We start from the raw sequence: 13,533 nt of genomic DNA on the forward strand, positions 1-13,533 counted from the left end.
CAAGAGTACGTCGTAAATATCTACTTCATCTCGAATCCCAAAGGCTCACCAGCCTGACCCGGTGGACACTCCTATTCTAGTTTTCTACCGAGTACAGTATAATATAGTACACGGAGGAGTCGTACGATACCATCGACATTGACCTAACCTATCACGATCGATCGAAATTGCCTTACCTTGAAATGACTATCGGACGTCCGGACAACCCGACTGGCGGCATGAGCCGATGAACTAAACGCACTAAGCGTCGCCTGTCAGCTGCCATGATCACATTAGTAATGAGTACACCGTCAAGGTCTTCGGTTGTAGAAGATCTGCGTAGAGCAGCTAGTAATATACGGAGGATGGCATGATGGCAGACTTAGAGTTAAGCGAGCTGAGCTGAGCTGGTAGATTTCTCGAGAGTGAGATACGATATGGAGAAAGACGACCTGGTATAGGATTAAGCGATGCGAAGCGAAGTTACCTTCAGCTGCGCCTTTCTCCTTCATGTTGCTTGACCGGCTGCTGTGGATCAGATCTGGATCGATCGGATAGATCTGATCTGATAAATGCCGAGCCGGCACTGACGCGACACAGACGTACGCTAGACGGGCATGGAGGAATTGACATGCTCCATGGTTCATGATTCAAGTGCTGAGGTTCGTGTCGAGGTGTAATAATCGGTGAGCGGTTCATTGGTTGGATTACTTGGTTGCTAACCAAGTTGTGGATGGCACTCGGCACCCGGACGGCGTCTAAGCGAGGTCGGGTGGGTTCGGTTCGGATTGAAGCGTGATTCTGGATACGCGAGTCGAGGACCTTGGAAATGGATTCCATCTCCTCGTCTTTTGCTTTTCTTTCAATTTCACTAGATGGGCTGTAATGGTGCCTTGTTTCTCGTTTGCTCTTGTTTTTGTCGTTGAATTTTTGTGGGCCATAACTGACAGTTACTGAACCAGAGTTAAGAAGCGATGCTAACGACATCTAATTGATGAGCTATAGGACGCAATTTAAGTGTATGCCTCTATTGGACGTTACTAGAGACCGCCTGCTCAATGATACGTAAAGCGAAGGAAAGAATGAGAATGGAAATAAAAGAAGAAAAGAAGAAGCAACCAGCCTATGTACGCGCTTCGAGACTCGCTTTGATGGCTAGAAAGAGTTAGAATTGACCATATCTATATCTAATCGCAGTGGCTTACCATCGCATGAGGTCTTCGCATCGCCAAACAACATCTTTGTTCCGGGCATGTAGAACATCGGGTTCGGTACGTCGGCTGGTCTCATTAATATCTACTTGATGACTGGGTGATGGAACTCACCATATCCGCTGGACATTCCCCGCTTCATCACGATTACCTCCTTGCTCTTCCATGCCTGCAGCACGGGCATGCCTGAGATAGGCGAGTCCGGCTCCAAGGCGATGGGGTTGACGGTGTCGTTGGCGCCAATTACCAAGGTCACGTCCGTGTCGGAAAAGTCGTCGTTAATCTCGTCCATTTCCAAAACAACTGCACTGATTAGCTTTATCCTTGATCCGATGGATGATGGCTTACTGTCATAAGGAACCGACGCCTCCGCGAGCAGCACATTGCACTGTCCCGGCATTCGTCCGGCAACCGGGTGGATAGCAAAACGGACGTTAATGCCCTTGGCGCGCAGCATGTGTACTATCTCGGCGAGAGCGTACTGCGCTTTGGCTACTGCCATGCCGTATCCGACAACCTATGCGGGTTAGCACACGTATGAACAGCGAGGGTTAACATACAATGACGACGTTCTCCGCGTTCGAAAGCACTTCGACAGTATCATCAACAGTAGCCTGCGTGACTTCACCCTCGATCTTCTTTGCTTGCTGCGGTGCTGCAATTCCACCGAACAGAACATTGGTGATGGATCGGTTCATGGCGACACACTGCTTGAATTAGCATGGAACTATGGCAAGGCTCGACAAACTTACCATGATATACGACAGAATGGAACCGCTAACTCCAATCAAAGAACCGACACTCGTCAGGAGGGGGTTGTTGAGCATGAGTCCTTCAGCGACCAGGGCAAACCCCGAGTACGCATTGAGAACCGTGATTACAACAGCTACAGTTGTCAGCGCAAGCTTGTCAACAGGATGGTAACTTACGCATGTCAGCTCCGCCAATAGCAGCTGTCGTAGTATAACCCTTCAGAAAACTGAGCGCTGTGTTCGCTCCCAAGCACGTAGCTGCAATGGCTGGAGACGCCGGTGCCATGGTAACAAAAGCACCCATGGTGGCTATATTGCTGCCGAGTAAGGTCGAATTGATCAAGTGTCGACCGGGGAGGATAGTTGGCCGCGACGACATCCGACCTGCCAGTTTCATGAAAGCCACAATCGAGCCAGTGAAAGTAACGCCACCTATGACTGTTAGTATTAATGCGCCCACTAATGCAGCTAACTTACCGATTAGAACACCAAAGTAGGCTGTCACCAGGTGTAGCGTTGAAATGTGACCGATATCAGCCAGGACACTGCCGATGCTTGTAAGAACAGCAGCCAATCCGACTACCGAGTGGAGGGCCGCGACAGTCTGAGGGAGCCCGGTTGGTGTGATGCGGCGTCCGATCAATGCTCCTGTAGGAAATGAGAAACCTTCTTATACTCTGGTTCATCGAACTTACCAACAAGTGAGCCCAGCCCAGCAACGGCACCAAATTGAGTTAAGGTCTCGGGCGAAAAACCTGCTGCCGCAAGAGAAGCCAGAATTCCAGATGCTACACCCAGAATACCGAGGATGTTCCCTCGTCGGGCGGTCTGCTGCGACGCAAGACCGGAAATAGAGCCTGTTATCTTAGCCACCGGTCTTCAAACGGATTGTGATACTTACCCATGCACAGCAAACTACTGACGAGATACCCGGCCTGTACTAGACCAGCCATTCCGGTACTAGCAGCGGCGAGGAAGCCTCCACCGAAAACCACGGCGGGTATCGCATAAAGCCAGGGGTATTCAGGGGGATCGGTTGGGCCTGAAAGAGTCAGCAGGTGAAGAGAAATGAACCAAAATTCTTACGTTTGAACATGTCCAACATGCGCTTCGTCACAACGAACCCTCCCGATACATTCATAAATGCCAGCAGCACCGACGCTGCTCCAAGATACTCTGGAATCGTGGTGGGAACATATCCGCCACCCATGATGAAGAAACCGCCGATACCGACCATACCTAGATAACATGAGCGCTGAAATACCGAGCTGCAGAGAAAACCTACCCGAGATCGCATTGGTGACGCTCATCAGAGGGGAATGAAGCGCCGGCGCAACTCCCCACACAGCACGGTAGCCAACGAGACCAGCAAGACCGAATGCCATCATGTTGCTCATAAACACAGGACCTGTCGCTTTGCCTAGAGCAAGGGCGGAGCCCAAGCTAGCTGTCACTGTCGTCACATCTCGTGTCGCTTTTTGCCAAGGAGTCAGGGCTACCGCTTGTTCCTTCGCCGGAGCTGCTTCTATTTTCGGCGCAGGGGGAGGGGCTGAACGAGGTGCCGGAGGCAGTATTTCACCATTAAGCGTGACGATAGAGCCGCGTACCACTTCGTCGTTAAGATCAATGCCAAATGACTTTTCCTGTGGTGCCATTGACAGAAGATACTTGGTGACGTTGTTGGAGTATAGAGTAGAGGACTGAGTGGGTAGACGGGACGGAAAATCGGTGTATCCTGATCTAATTAGCGTGCAACCCTTGATATTGTAGAGTCAACATACCAATGACGGTTACATCTTTGTAGGTTGTCAATTGTCCGGGGATGGTCGCTTCGCAGTTGCCACCGGCTTCTGCTGCAAGGTCGACGACAACAGATCCAGGTTTCATGGCAGCAATCATCTAACTTTGTATGAGCGAGCTGACACTTAAGCGACCAGAAAAACATACCTCTTTGGTGATAAGCTTCGGGGCAGGCTTGCCTGGAATCAGTGCGGTAGTGATGATGATGTCCACCTCACGGGCTTGTTCCATAAAAAGCTTCATTTCCGCTTCGATGAATTCCTTGGACATTTCCTTGGCATATCCACCCTGTCCAGAACCATCTTCCTGCATGTCTACTTCGATGAATTCGGCGCCTAAAGACTGGACTTGCTCACGAACTGCGGGACGGGTATCAAAGCCACGAACGATCGCGCCTAGTCGACGAGCCTGGAAGAGAGGTTGGTACAGCGTTAAGAATCTACAGAGATCGACCTACCGAAGCAATGGCACTCAGACCGGCTACACCAGCTCCAATAACTAAGACTTTACTGGGGGGTATCTAAAAAACTCTGTTAGTAGAAACCAGTCATGCTGATAGAGTCACAACCTTGCTAGACACTCAATTAGCATAGCTCTGCAAACCAGAAGGATTAGCTCACCCAGCAGCAGTTACTTGGCCCGTCAGAAAACGGCCAAAATGGTTCGAGGCTTCTAGAACAGCTTTGTATCCGGCAATGTTGGCCATGGAGCTGCATAAAACCAAAATTAGTAACTGTTTGCTTGCGATGGTGCTGTGAAACCTGCCTCAACGCATCAAATGTCTGGGCACGGGAGATCCGCGGTACCATATCCATCGCAAACGCGGTGACACCACGCGACGCAAGGGTTTCCACTAGCGGCTTATTCTGAGCGGGATACAAAAACGAGACGACGGTAGTTCCTTGACGGAGCGCATTGACTTCGTTGACCGGGCCATCCTGTCGTGGACTGCGGACTTTCAAGACGATATCACTTTCGGACCAGATAGCGGATGATTCGACCAAGGTCGCTCCAGCCGCTTCGTACGCGTTATCAAGCAACTGGGCTTCCTCGCCAGCTCCACGCTCAACCAGAACGCGCGAGAAACCCTTCTTGCGCAGCAGAGCGACATTCTGAGGAGTAAGCGCGACGCGACGTTCGTGCGGGTACGTCTCTCGAGGCACGCCGACGGTGAGAGCAGAGTAGGGGACGACGGGAACCGGCGAAGGAGCAGATGAGCTGCTCGCGTGCCTTTTGGCAATTGTGAGCCAGCTCAAAAGAGAGGACGTTTCGCGGTTGCGCTGACTTGCCAGATACGGCAGTTGAAGCTGAGTCACTAATCACCCGGTGATTAAGGTTAGTGGAACCTGGGGATTGTTGCTCCAGAGCTAAAGCGTAGAATCCACTTACCTGGAGGTTTAATAGAAAGAAGGGATCTCCCTGAGTGGGCGCCGGGAGCCGCTCGACACGCTCCCAGCGCCGACCGCAGGAAGAGCGGCGCACTCATGGCTGAACCAAACAACACAGAACTATCAGGTCTTGAATAGAAACCTCATTCCAATAGACCTTCAATCTCCAAGGAGTTCGAGAGTTGACCTTTGGCGACAGACCACATCAGAGACTCTGGATTGTTACTAACGGCGCGGTCGAAGGAAGACCACGAAGAGGAGAACCAAATGATCAGATGATGGATACCCGATCTATAAAGAGGGGGAAACGAAATAGGTACCAAGGCTAACGCGGTGTTGTCCCTGCGCGGAGCCAAATGGAAAGAGAGGGGAAACGGACAGAGTCATTCCGAAGCCAACAAGGGGTGATGATCTTCCACGAGTCAATCACGATCAATGAAAGCAGGGGAATGCGGCGCGATCGGATGGAACGGTGCCGCCAGCAATGTGACCAAGACAGCGAAATGAGGGGAAGTGTGGGGGTGGATAAGCGTCAAAGCATGGAGAAGGAGCTGCGGTGCTTGGCGTCGGGCAGTGATCGTCAGCTCCAGGGATGAGGATGGATGGGATGTGGCATCGTGGGGGATGCGATGATGACGAGGACTGCGTTTTTTTTCTTCTGTTTCTCTTTTCCTCCCGGGTCAATCAGGTGATGACCCATGGACGACAACCTGGAATGTCAGGCCGCCGTTCTAGAAGCTGTTATTCCAGACCGCAGAGTATGAGTAGGTATACGTCGCACGGCTGATGGGTTGGTCGCATCAGCTGCAGAAATGAGCAGCCCTTATGGGTGTGTTCAACACTGCATTCCTACCCTGCAGACCCCTGTATTCGCAGGGCTAATGCGTCTGCACTGCCTTGTGAATCATTTCGAGGCTTCGTATTAGATGCAGTACATATTTCCTTTTTCTGTCCTCCCTATATTTCATTTTATTTATTCATTTTATTTTTCTTTGCCTTCCATTTCATTTCACACACCCAATTTGGTTTTCTATTTATATTTCGAACACCCATGTACAATACATAATGATCTAGGCTATCCCTGCTCCCAAACAACCCAAAACCCACCAACAATCTTCAATATATACAAGCCCAAATCGGATCAACCAACGTTTATACGGCGCTCGTGGGCTGATACGAAGGCACATCCGGAACTCTCGAATAACCATCGTTTTCAGGCAAACACCATTCCTGCGGACCGACGATAGCTTGGCCCGAAGCCCTGAAGCTGCACCCAGGGGAAAGACCCAGCTGATGGCCAATCCAGTTGGTACCGTTGCTGTAGTATACGTCGCCGGACTGCACCTCCATGTTCTGATCTGCCTGCTCGACGTAGATGTAGTTGTCGTGCACAGGGTAAAAGGTCACGTGGTTGCCGCAGATGTCGCCGACGATAGGCTCGGCGATCCCTGTGCGAGTTAATATTTGGCCCAAGGGTATAGAAGAGTAATGCTCGCTAGGATAAAAGATGACTTACCGGCCGGGACGCACCCGGTTTCGTCGTCATAGTCGCCAATGAGCTCGCTGCGTCCGGTGCAGCCGAGAACATTCTCGAACTCGAGGAAGCATTCCCCTTCCTTCGTTTTGATCATAGTGACGCTCATGTCAGAGGCGATGGCCGATGTACTGGCTGGGGTAATAGAGGGGCTGGGGGTAGATGAGGAGCTGGCGACGACAGTACTGGGGTTGAAGGCAACGGCAGGGCCGACTCCGGCAGTAGAAAGCGCCGCGGTGAGAGATGTGGCAAGCTGCATGGTATTTGGAAAGCGATAATTGACTGATTCTGATGAATTGGTCATGGTACGGGTGCCATGCCCAATATTTATATCGTCGTGGGCTGGAAGATCACATACTCCTAATTGTTGGCAATGCCCCAAACATAACAAGAGCCTTAAAAAGCCGATCAGTGGACCGTCCTAATCCTGTCGTAAACATAAAATTACGATCTGACATGTCCCTAAATCAGGACAAATAAATGTTCTGGATCGGGATGTTGTTGGTTAGAAGGAGACCCATCATGTTAGCCTTGGGGGCGAGACATGATCGCTTGGAGGCTGCAGCCTTTCGTTCTCGCTCTCATTCAAATCGTGTAGCCTATTTTGACCGAGTTTAATACGAAGATCTTCAGAGCTAAGCATATAAATTTGAATTGTATCTGAACACCGTGCCAGAATATAAACTGGGGAGTGTGCCTGATGAAAGAAACCCAACCGTCTGGTAGCAGATCCTGTCTGTTGGTGTTTCTACAGTAGTACTGCTACTTTAAACCTGACAAGGATCGCCATGCTGCATTCGTAATGATCGACACCTGTCTTTCGATTAGCCTCCAATAAACTATCTCAGAAGGACCAACATCGTATAAAGTACTGTTCCATGCAATTCTAGACAACGAAGGATCAGATCGACTGATGATCGAGGGTTCAAATGCGCCCCATTTCACATGTGCAGGCTGTACTCTGTACTATTATCGAGAATGAATTAAAAGCAGAGAAAACAACTAGAGCAATCTATAGATAGTCGAAACATCTTGCAATGCCCCCTGCCGTAGACAGATGAAGCCATTAAGCCAGATGTCACCATGATCCCTCGTTCTTTCTTCAAAAAAACACCCAGAACCCCTTGGTTCTCCTAGTTCCACCCTTCTCTTCCAATCTCATCGCCTGAAGCATGGTGTCCGCCACATAATGATGAATCCTTCCCTAGTGTACCTAATAAGCCCCATTATTCTCCGTCATCAAATCTGGCGAAAACTTCCGATCTTGGACGTGGCGGAAAGGGTAATTTGGTCACTTGGCTGCTGGCCCAGGTGACACGGACAGAGCCCGGGGCCTGATCCTTGCTCTGTGTAACGACGGCACCGAGAGGAACTCGAGAGTACCGTCGCTATGGGGTATAGCGTGTCGAATGCACTCGATTGCCAGGGTGCTGTCATCCGCGGAGCGATCGTCTATATCGACCCTCGCACTTTTGGCGTGGAGTATTTTGTCAAGTTCGAGACCGATGCCTGAAGTGGCGCGGGTGATGAAAAAGACCTTGCCATGTTGGGAAGAGACATATTTGAGAGTGATTGTTGGAGAAGGAGGGAGTACTTGAGAGAATCGGACGCTAATATTGTTAGTAAAGTCGTGGGTTGAAGCAAATAACGTGCACCAGGGGGGAGTAAGAACCAGATAAATGAAAGCAGTCAAGGAAACAACTAAGGAGGAAGTGTTGCAGATAACATTAGAGCATTATCTGGGACTTTAGCAGGAGAGCGGCCAGTAACAAGACCTGGCGTAGCAAGCCCAATTTTTTAAAATGCTTAACTTCAAGCGTTTCTACTTGGCCATCTGCTATACGATTTATCATAGGGCGTCGATTTAGATTCCAGGTAGATCAAGCTCGGTCCAGGAACCCACAGCTATGACATCAGGGTCGTCATTGCCAACGGGCCCCGAGTACGGGGAAGATCTGGAAACCGGATTTTGTAGATCCCCCCTGGAAGGAATCTCATCATCCGATCTTGCCAAGTACTTTTTTACTTTTTAACCCCCTGCCCGTTCAAAATTTGGTGACCTAAAACCAAACCAATCTCTCACTCTCAATACCAAAAAACAATGAGTACTATGCGCCCCTTCCTCCGAATCCCACCCCGTCTACGGATGCCAATCTCCCCCATTCCTCTCGGTCGCAATTCAATCAACCTTAATCTCTCCACCCAACGCGCGCACGTTCACGATACCGCGCAGAAATTCTCGCAGGCCAACGAGCACGATCCGCAAGAAGAATGCGACCGTGAAAATACCCCCAACCACCCGATGCCGTCCAACAATGCCCACCCCACGCTGCGGGACGGCAGACAGTCCAATCTCGCTGATATGGAGGGAAAGCGACACGAGGATCTACCGGAGGATGTGAGGCGGCATAACGAGGAGATGGAGCATCGATATGATCGGCCGTATAATCATACCGCGGACGAGGGCAGGATTGAGCATGCGTTTGAGAAGAAATGAGTGGTCGAGTACTTGGGACTGCCATGTAGTAGATGAATGTATTTTGTACATAGCATAGTGTTTGAATTTGGTTTCATATTTTCCTGGTTGTGTCAGCACTTAGATTGGTAGAGGAGCAGGTGCCGTATAGGTACATGTTTTTGCACGCGTCGCATCGTGAAATCGTTTTTGTTTCGAATTTGGTCGGATGTATAAGCCCATATCATTATTCATGGCACTTTGCTGTGTTGAAATCAAGTTATATAATGTTTGAACTTCCAAAAGACTTAAATATCCTCCTTTTTCCGACTGGTTATGAGAAACTGTAGATTGATAGCCTCAGACAATGCAACTTCCCTAATCCATAAGAGCAACTCCCTCCTGGATTGACATTCATCTAGGCCGTCTATGACAACCCTAACACTCTCAAGATGGCGCACCATCAGTTGAAACGTTCCTAATAGCTTTTTGAGTCCCGGTCCATATGAGCCGTTTCCACATTTCTCCCATAGTTCGTCAAGCTCCTTTCGAGAACTCTCACACTGACAATATATTTGTGCGACAAGCGAGCATATGAAGTCCTCAAGAGTCCGCATACCAGTGTTATGGAAATTAAAGAAGAAGTAAAGAGCCACGTGAAAGGGGCTTCTCTCAAGCAGAAGTTGCTCAATGATTGTTGATGCGAGACCTGTCTTTCCACTTCCCGCTTTCGCGTGGAGCCATAGATGCCGACACACCCCGAATTTCCATTCTTGGAATACTTTGCTCTTTAAAAACGAAATCCCAGTTTCTGAATTCCTAACAGCTTTGGAATTGTGAGAATTTGTAGAAGGATCAGGAGGATTAAGCCAATCAATAATCTTCCGAGAGAACTTGTCTAGCTTCAAGTCTGCGAACATGGTTCTTGACATCATTGTGTCCACGTTTATAGTAGTGGCAAGTGACGAAGCAGCCAGTGAAGAAGGCGAAGATGACATAACTTTCGTTGATGTTAGCGAACAAGAACAGATGCAGACTAAGGGGCTGATAGTTACGCATACCATGACGAGCGTCCAATCTCGGAGCATTGTAGCAGCCCGTAATTTGAAGAAGCTCCTTTGCATACGCAGCGGCGACGATTGCCGCATAATTTTGCCATCGGTCGTTCTTATGCGAGTCAGAATAGTCGCATATCCCTCGAATGACGAGAGAAGGAATGGTGTTCATCAGCCCTGCTGCTTCCATCTCGTAACAAATGCAATTTTTGGCGAGCAAGTCCCGAGTTCGTGCGTCTTTGATGACCATGTTTCCAGAGGCAATTGTGCCATGGTGGATAGAAGGAGCATTATCTGGTCTTTCGGGCCGCTTCACTTCATACGTTCCGCCACACGCAGTACAGTCATCTCTGCCCGGCGGATGTTCATAAGACGAACAGAATAGTCGGTCGTACTTCGTTCCGGGATACGCATAGCTGTATCCCTTGCTCGGGCGGACCATCAGCGGATTGGCCTCATACACCGCGGCCAATATATTGGGTGTTGCGCTTCCAGTTATCATGTGTTTGCTTTGTAGTGCTACCATAGCGTTGAGGAGAATCCTAGGTGGGGGACTCAAGGCGCCACACTCTTCAAAACCTGATGCAGTCCTTTCTCCACGGTCATATTGTCTCACTCCTCCGTAAATGCCTTCGGGTCTGCTAACTGCAACGTCGCCCAGTCGGATATCAATTCGTTCACTTGGAATGCCCCCGCCAATTCCAACCATAAGCCCGAATTTAATCGATGGAAAGCTGAGCAGCATCTGGGTGGCATATAGGGCGGCCGGGGTGGTCCCATACCAATCAGGCGGAAAGCTGAAGATGACTATATTATGATTCCCATTCGGACCAGCGATAGAACCCAGAGTGTAGGTGTTGTGGTCATGAGGGTGTATATACTGCGGTGGCGCATGCCTTCTGTCAAGCATCACTTCTGCGGCAATCCTCTCATGCGGCAAAGCCGTGATCCATCCGACGGTGTACTCTGCATTGTCGAGTTGAGGTAGTGTATGAGTCATTCGATAAACACCAAGTCAAAGAAAATATAAATACTTTATTTCAAATGCGTCCCCAGAAGATCCAATCCATGTAACTGTGGGTAAGAACATGGGAAAGGCGCTAAAGATGACGGGGCGATCATCCCAGAAAAGAGGGGTATGCCATTGGCGCCTAAAACTAGCCCCAAGACATAATTCTCGTGTCTGAATGCTCTTCTTTTCAAGACTATTTGAGTTGAATATACATATAGATAATAATCAGCATACTAAAAATAAACCAGTCTCTCCAAAGTGCCTGTCTTTTGTCTTGGTAGACGTCTCATCGAATGTACGCATAAATGCCATCAAGCAGATTCCCAAACTGTTGCTGCACGAACGATAAACGAAGCTATTCTATCGCTCTAAAGATGATTATGCGTCTCTAGACTCTCTCCATCTCCTCGAGCCATAGTAGAAACCAAAACCAAGAAGCCAAACCACAATCAAAATGACCGCCGGCAATGACGCGAAAACAGCGCCCCGAACGACAACAAAACCACTAACCACGGCAAAAATAGCCGGGATCAAAATAAATGGCTTATAAGGACGGCGAAGCTCTGGCTCTCTGAAGCGCAGAATAATCGCTCCTAGCACGGTCAGGAAGAAGAAAGAGTACTCGCCTAGCCCGTTGAACGTCAGCAGGGCTCGGAAGTTACCAAATAGAATGTAAAGAATCGGGAGGCCCGTGGACAAGATGATAGCATTGATTGGTGCATCGGATTTGCGAGAAGCTGAAGTCTCAGAGGATGAGTCGTTGCTTGAATCATTTGGCTTGGCGCCAATATGTCCAATGAAACCGAGAAATCGGGGAAGCCAGTTCAGGTTTGCGGCCGCCACAACCATGCGACCAGCCACGAAGGAGTTCCCGAGTAGAGAACCTGCAACAACAAGGCAGATTGTGATTGCAGCTAGGATCCCAAATCCACGACCCAGAAGAAGTGTGATGGCGGTCTAGGATATCAGCATAGATTTCTTCCCATTGATGGACGCGAAGACTTACCACTGCCACACTATCGGTCGTCGACACAACGTTCCACGGGAGAAGGATGTAATACGCAGCATTCGCCGCGATGAAACAAAGAATGATGATAGGAACTGCGGTGTTGATAGCCAACGGGAGTTGACGAGCAGGTGCAGATAATTCCGCAGAAACATAAATTGCCTTCATACGTTGGCTGGAGTTCCGTTCAGATTATTGGATAACATACCTTATCCCAACCAGAATACGCCCACAGAGCGCCATAAAGCGCCGCTGAGTAGTGGCCCAAGATTTCCCATCCGTGCAATTGGCTCCAGTCAATCAGGCTTCCGTCGGGAGTTATTGTGTCCCGGAAACCAAACCAAGGTTTGGTGTGCCAATCCCTTGGTCCGGCATCGCGATTGATTCCCGACACCTGAAGAATCACAACAACAAGCCCGGCTATCACGATTCCTGCGATTGCGACAAATTTGGTTGTGACGAAGAAGCCATTCAGTCGCGTACTGACCTTGGTGCTAATCGAGTTGGCCACACTGACAGCTACCAGGACTAGGATGGACAAAAGTTTATGGCCAATACTGCCAGCTTGGTCGGTAACACCGGCTGCTGAGAAAATACTCTCGACAAAAACAATGCTCAAGATCGCGAGTGTTGCGGGCATCACCGCCACGATCCATGTCCACGCGGCCAAGAACCCAAACACATCGCCGAAGATGTATTGCAGATAAGGCTGTACTCCTCCTGTAGGCGAGTGAGAACTTGGCTCAATAAAAATTGAATTAGATGGCATCACAAACCTTCACCCGGAATTGCAGTCCCCAGCTCCGCCATGGTACTGGCTCCCGTCCAAGCCAGAATGCCGCCAACCAGCCACACAATGAGCGCCGCTCCAGGCGACGGAACATTAGTATCGATGGCCCCAGGCGAAGTGAAGACGCCGCTTCCAATAACAATACTGATGACAATCCCGAATGCTTCGATGGTCCCTAGGTTGCGTGCGAACGAGCGACGCTCGGCCGGTCGGGTAGACCCCGGCTCGGAGGCAGCGCCGTATTCGGGCTCTGCGCCCCCGTCCAGGAGGGGCCGTTCGGCTTCATAATCGGATGGTGTTCGAGTAACCGACATGGCTTTGTGGAAAGTGACGTTAAGGAAGAGGAGGAAACAAAGAAGAAGGACCGCGAGGGGAGTCGGTCAGCGAATCACGCCATCGGCATCGCATCACATCACGGGTTCCCCGCATGCACCGCCGGACTAGCGGCAAGAAGCATGCAAGGGATATCTCTGGTTGCCAATTCCTGGAGATATCCGTGCATTATTGGGATATTTATGTGTTCGACTCAAACATCCTCAGTCCCATCAATT

The 13,533-nt window shown here is 49.8% G+C and overlaps 5 protein-coding genes across 5 annotated transcripts; 1 reads left to right on the forward strand and 4 right to left on the reverse strand.

Annotated features, from left to right (window-relative positions):
- Positions 1 to 1,102: 1,102 nt before the first annotated feature.
- P170DRAFT_350383 (putative nicotinamide nucleotide transhydrogenase) lies at positions 1,103 to 5,228 on the reverse strand (the record flags this gene model as incomplete). Its single annotated transcript, XM_024843797.1, has 19 exons — positions 1,103 to 1,134; positions 1,185 to 1,259; positions 1,305 to 1,493; positions 1,539 to 1,707; positions 1,751 to 1,897; positions 1,943 to 2,076; positions 2,120 to 2,374; positions 2,420 to 2,590; positions 2,638 to 2,799; positions 2,844 to 2,984; positions 3,029 to 3,181; positions 3,228 to 3,677; positions 3,724 to 3,841; positions 3,890 to 4,150; positions 4,200 to 4,262; positions 4,311 to 4,314; positions 4,363 to 4,475; positions 4,504 to 5,057; positions 5,132 to 5,228. The coding sequence occupies 19 exons, from the start codon at positions 5,226 to 5,228 to the stop codon at positions 1,103 to 1,105; spliced, it is 3,288 nt and encodes a 1,095-aa protein (XP_024707286.1).
- Positions 5,229 to 6,282: 1,054 nt separating this feature from the next.
- P170DRAFT_471900 (uncharacterized protein) lies at positions 6,283 to 6,968 on the reverse strand (the record flags this gene model as incomplete). The annotated part of the gene is made up of 2 exons (XM_024852881.1): positions 6,283 to 6,578; positions 6,647 to 6,968. The coding sequence occupies 2 exons, from the start codon at positions 6,966 to 6,968 to the stop codon at positions 6,283 to 6,285; spliced, it is 618 nt and encodes a 205-aa protein (XP_024707287.1).
- Positions 6,969 to 8,740: 1,772 nt separating this feature from the next.
- Positions 8,741 to 9,210, forward strand: P170DRAFT_433883 (uncharacterized protein). The gene has a single exon (XM_024848597.1). It carries the CDS (start codon positions 8,766 to 8,768, stop codon positions 9,159 to 9,161), a length of 396 nt encoding a protein of 131 aa, XP_024707288.1. The 5' UTR covers positions 8,741 to 8,765; the 3' UTR covers positions 9,162 to 9,210.
- A 164-nt stretch (positions 9,211 to 9,374) lies between these two features.
- On the reverse strand, positions 9,375 to 11,262 carry P170DRAFT_401781 (purine and uridine phosphorylase). Its single transcript, XM_024846388.1, has 2 exons — positions 10,181 to 11,262; positions 9,375 to 10,119 (listed from the first exon to the last, which is right to left on the reverse strand). The coding sequence occupies exons 1-2, from the start codon at positions 11,172 to 11,174 to the stop codon at positions 9,428 to 9,430; spliced, it is 1,686 nt and encodes a 561-aa protein (XP_024707289.1). The 5' UTR covers positions 11,175 to 11,262; the 3' UTR covers positions 9,375 to 9,427.
- An 82-nt stretch (positions 11,263 to 11,344) lies between these two features.
- Positions 11,345 to 13,315, reverse strand: P170DRAFT_433885 (amino acid transporter). Its single transcript, XM_024848598.1, has 4 exons — positions 12,969 to 13,315; positions 12,401 to 12,912; positions 12,193 to 12,354; positions 11,345 to 12,143 (listed from the first exon to the last, which is right to left on the reverse strand). Exons 1-4 carry the CDS (start codon positions 13,294 to 13,296, stop codon positions 11,565 to 11,567), a joined length of 1,581 nt encoding a protein of 526 aa, XP_024707290.1. The 5' UTR covers positions 13,297 to 13,315; the 3' UTR covers positions 11,345 to 11,564.
- Positions 13,316 to 13,533: the final 218 nt, after the last annotated feature.

Source organism: Aspergillus steynii (genome assembly GCF_002849105.1).
Source record: "Aspergillus steynii IBT 23096 chromosome Unknown P170scaffold_2, whole genome shotgun sequence".
Classification (NCBI taxonomy): Eukaryota; Fungi; Ascomycota; class Eurotiomycetes; order Eurotiales; family Aspergillaceae; genus Aspergillus; species Aspergillus steynii.

What these genes read in the sequence shown, in the direction of transcription:
- P170DRAFT_433883 (XM_024848597.1), top strand. Translation starts at nt 8,766, where the DNA reads ATGAGTACTATGCGCCCCTTCCTCCGAATCCCACCCCGTCTACGGATG.
- P170DRAFT_401781 (XM_024846388.1), bottom strand. Translation starts at nt 11,174, where the DNA reads ATGACTCATACACTACCTCAACTCGACAATGCAGAGTACACCGTCGGA. An exon ending in GAGATTGGACGCTCGTCATG is followed by an intron (nt 10,120 to 10,180) that starts GTATGCGTAACT and finishes CATCAACGAAAG; the next exon opens with TTATGTCATCTTCGCCTTCT.
- P170DRAFT_433885 (XM_024848598.1), bottom strand. Translation starts at nt 13,296, where the DNA reads ATGTCGGTTACTCGAACACCATCCGATTATGAAGCCGAACGGCCCCTC. An exon ending in CGTATTCTGGTTGGGATAAG is followed by an intron (nt 12,355 to 12,400) that starts GTATGTTATCCA and finishes CAACGTATGAAG; the next exon opens with GCAATTTATGTTTCTGCGGA. An exon ending in CGACCGATAGTGTGGCAGTG is followed by an intron (nt 12,144 to 12,192) that starts GTAAGTCTTCGC and finishes CTGATATCCTAG; the next exon opens with ACCGCCATCACACTTCTTCT.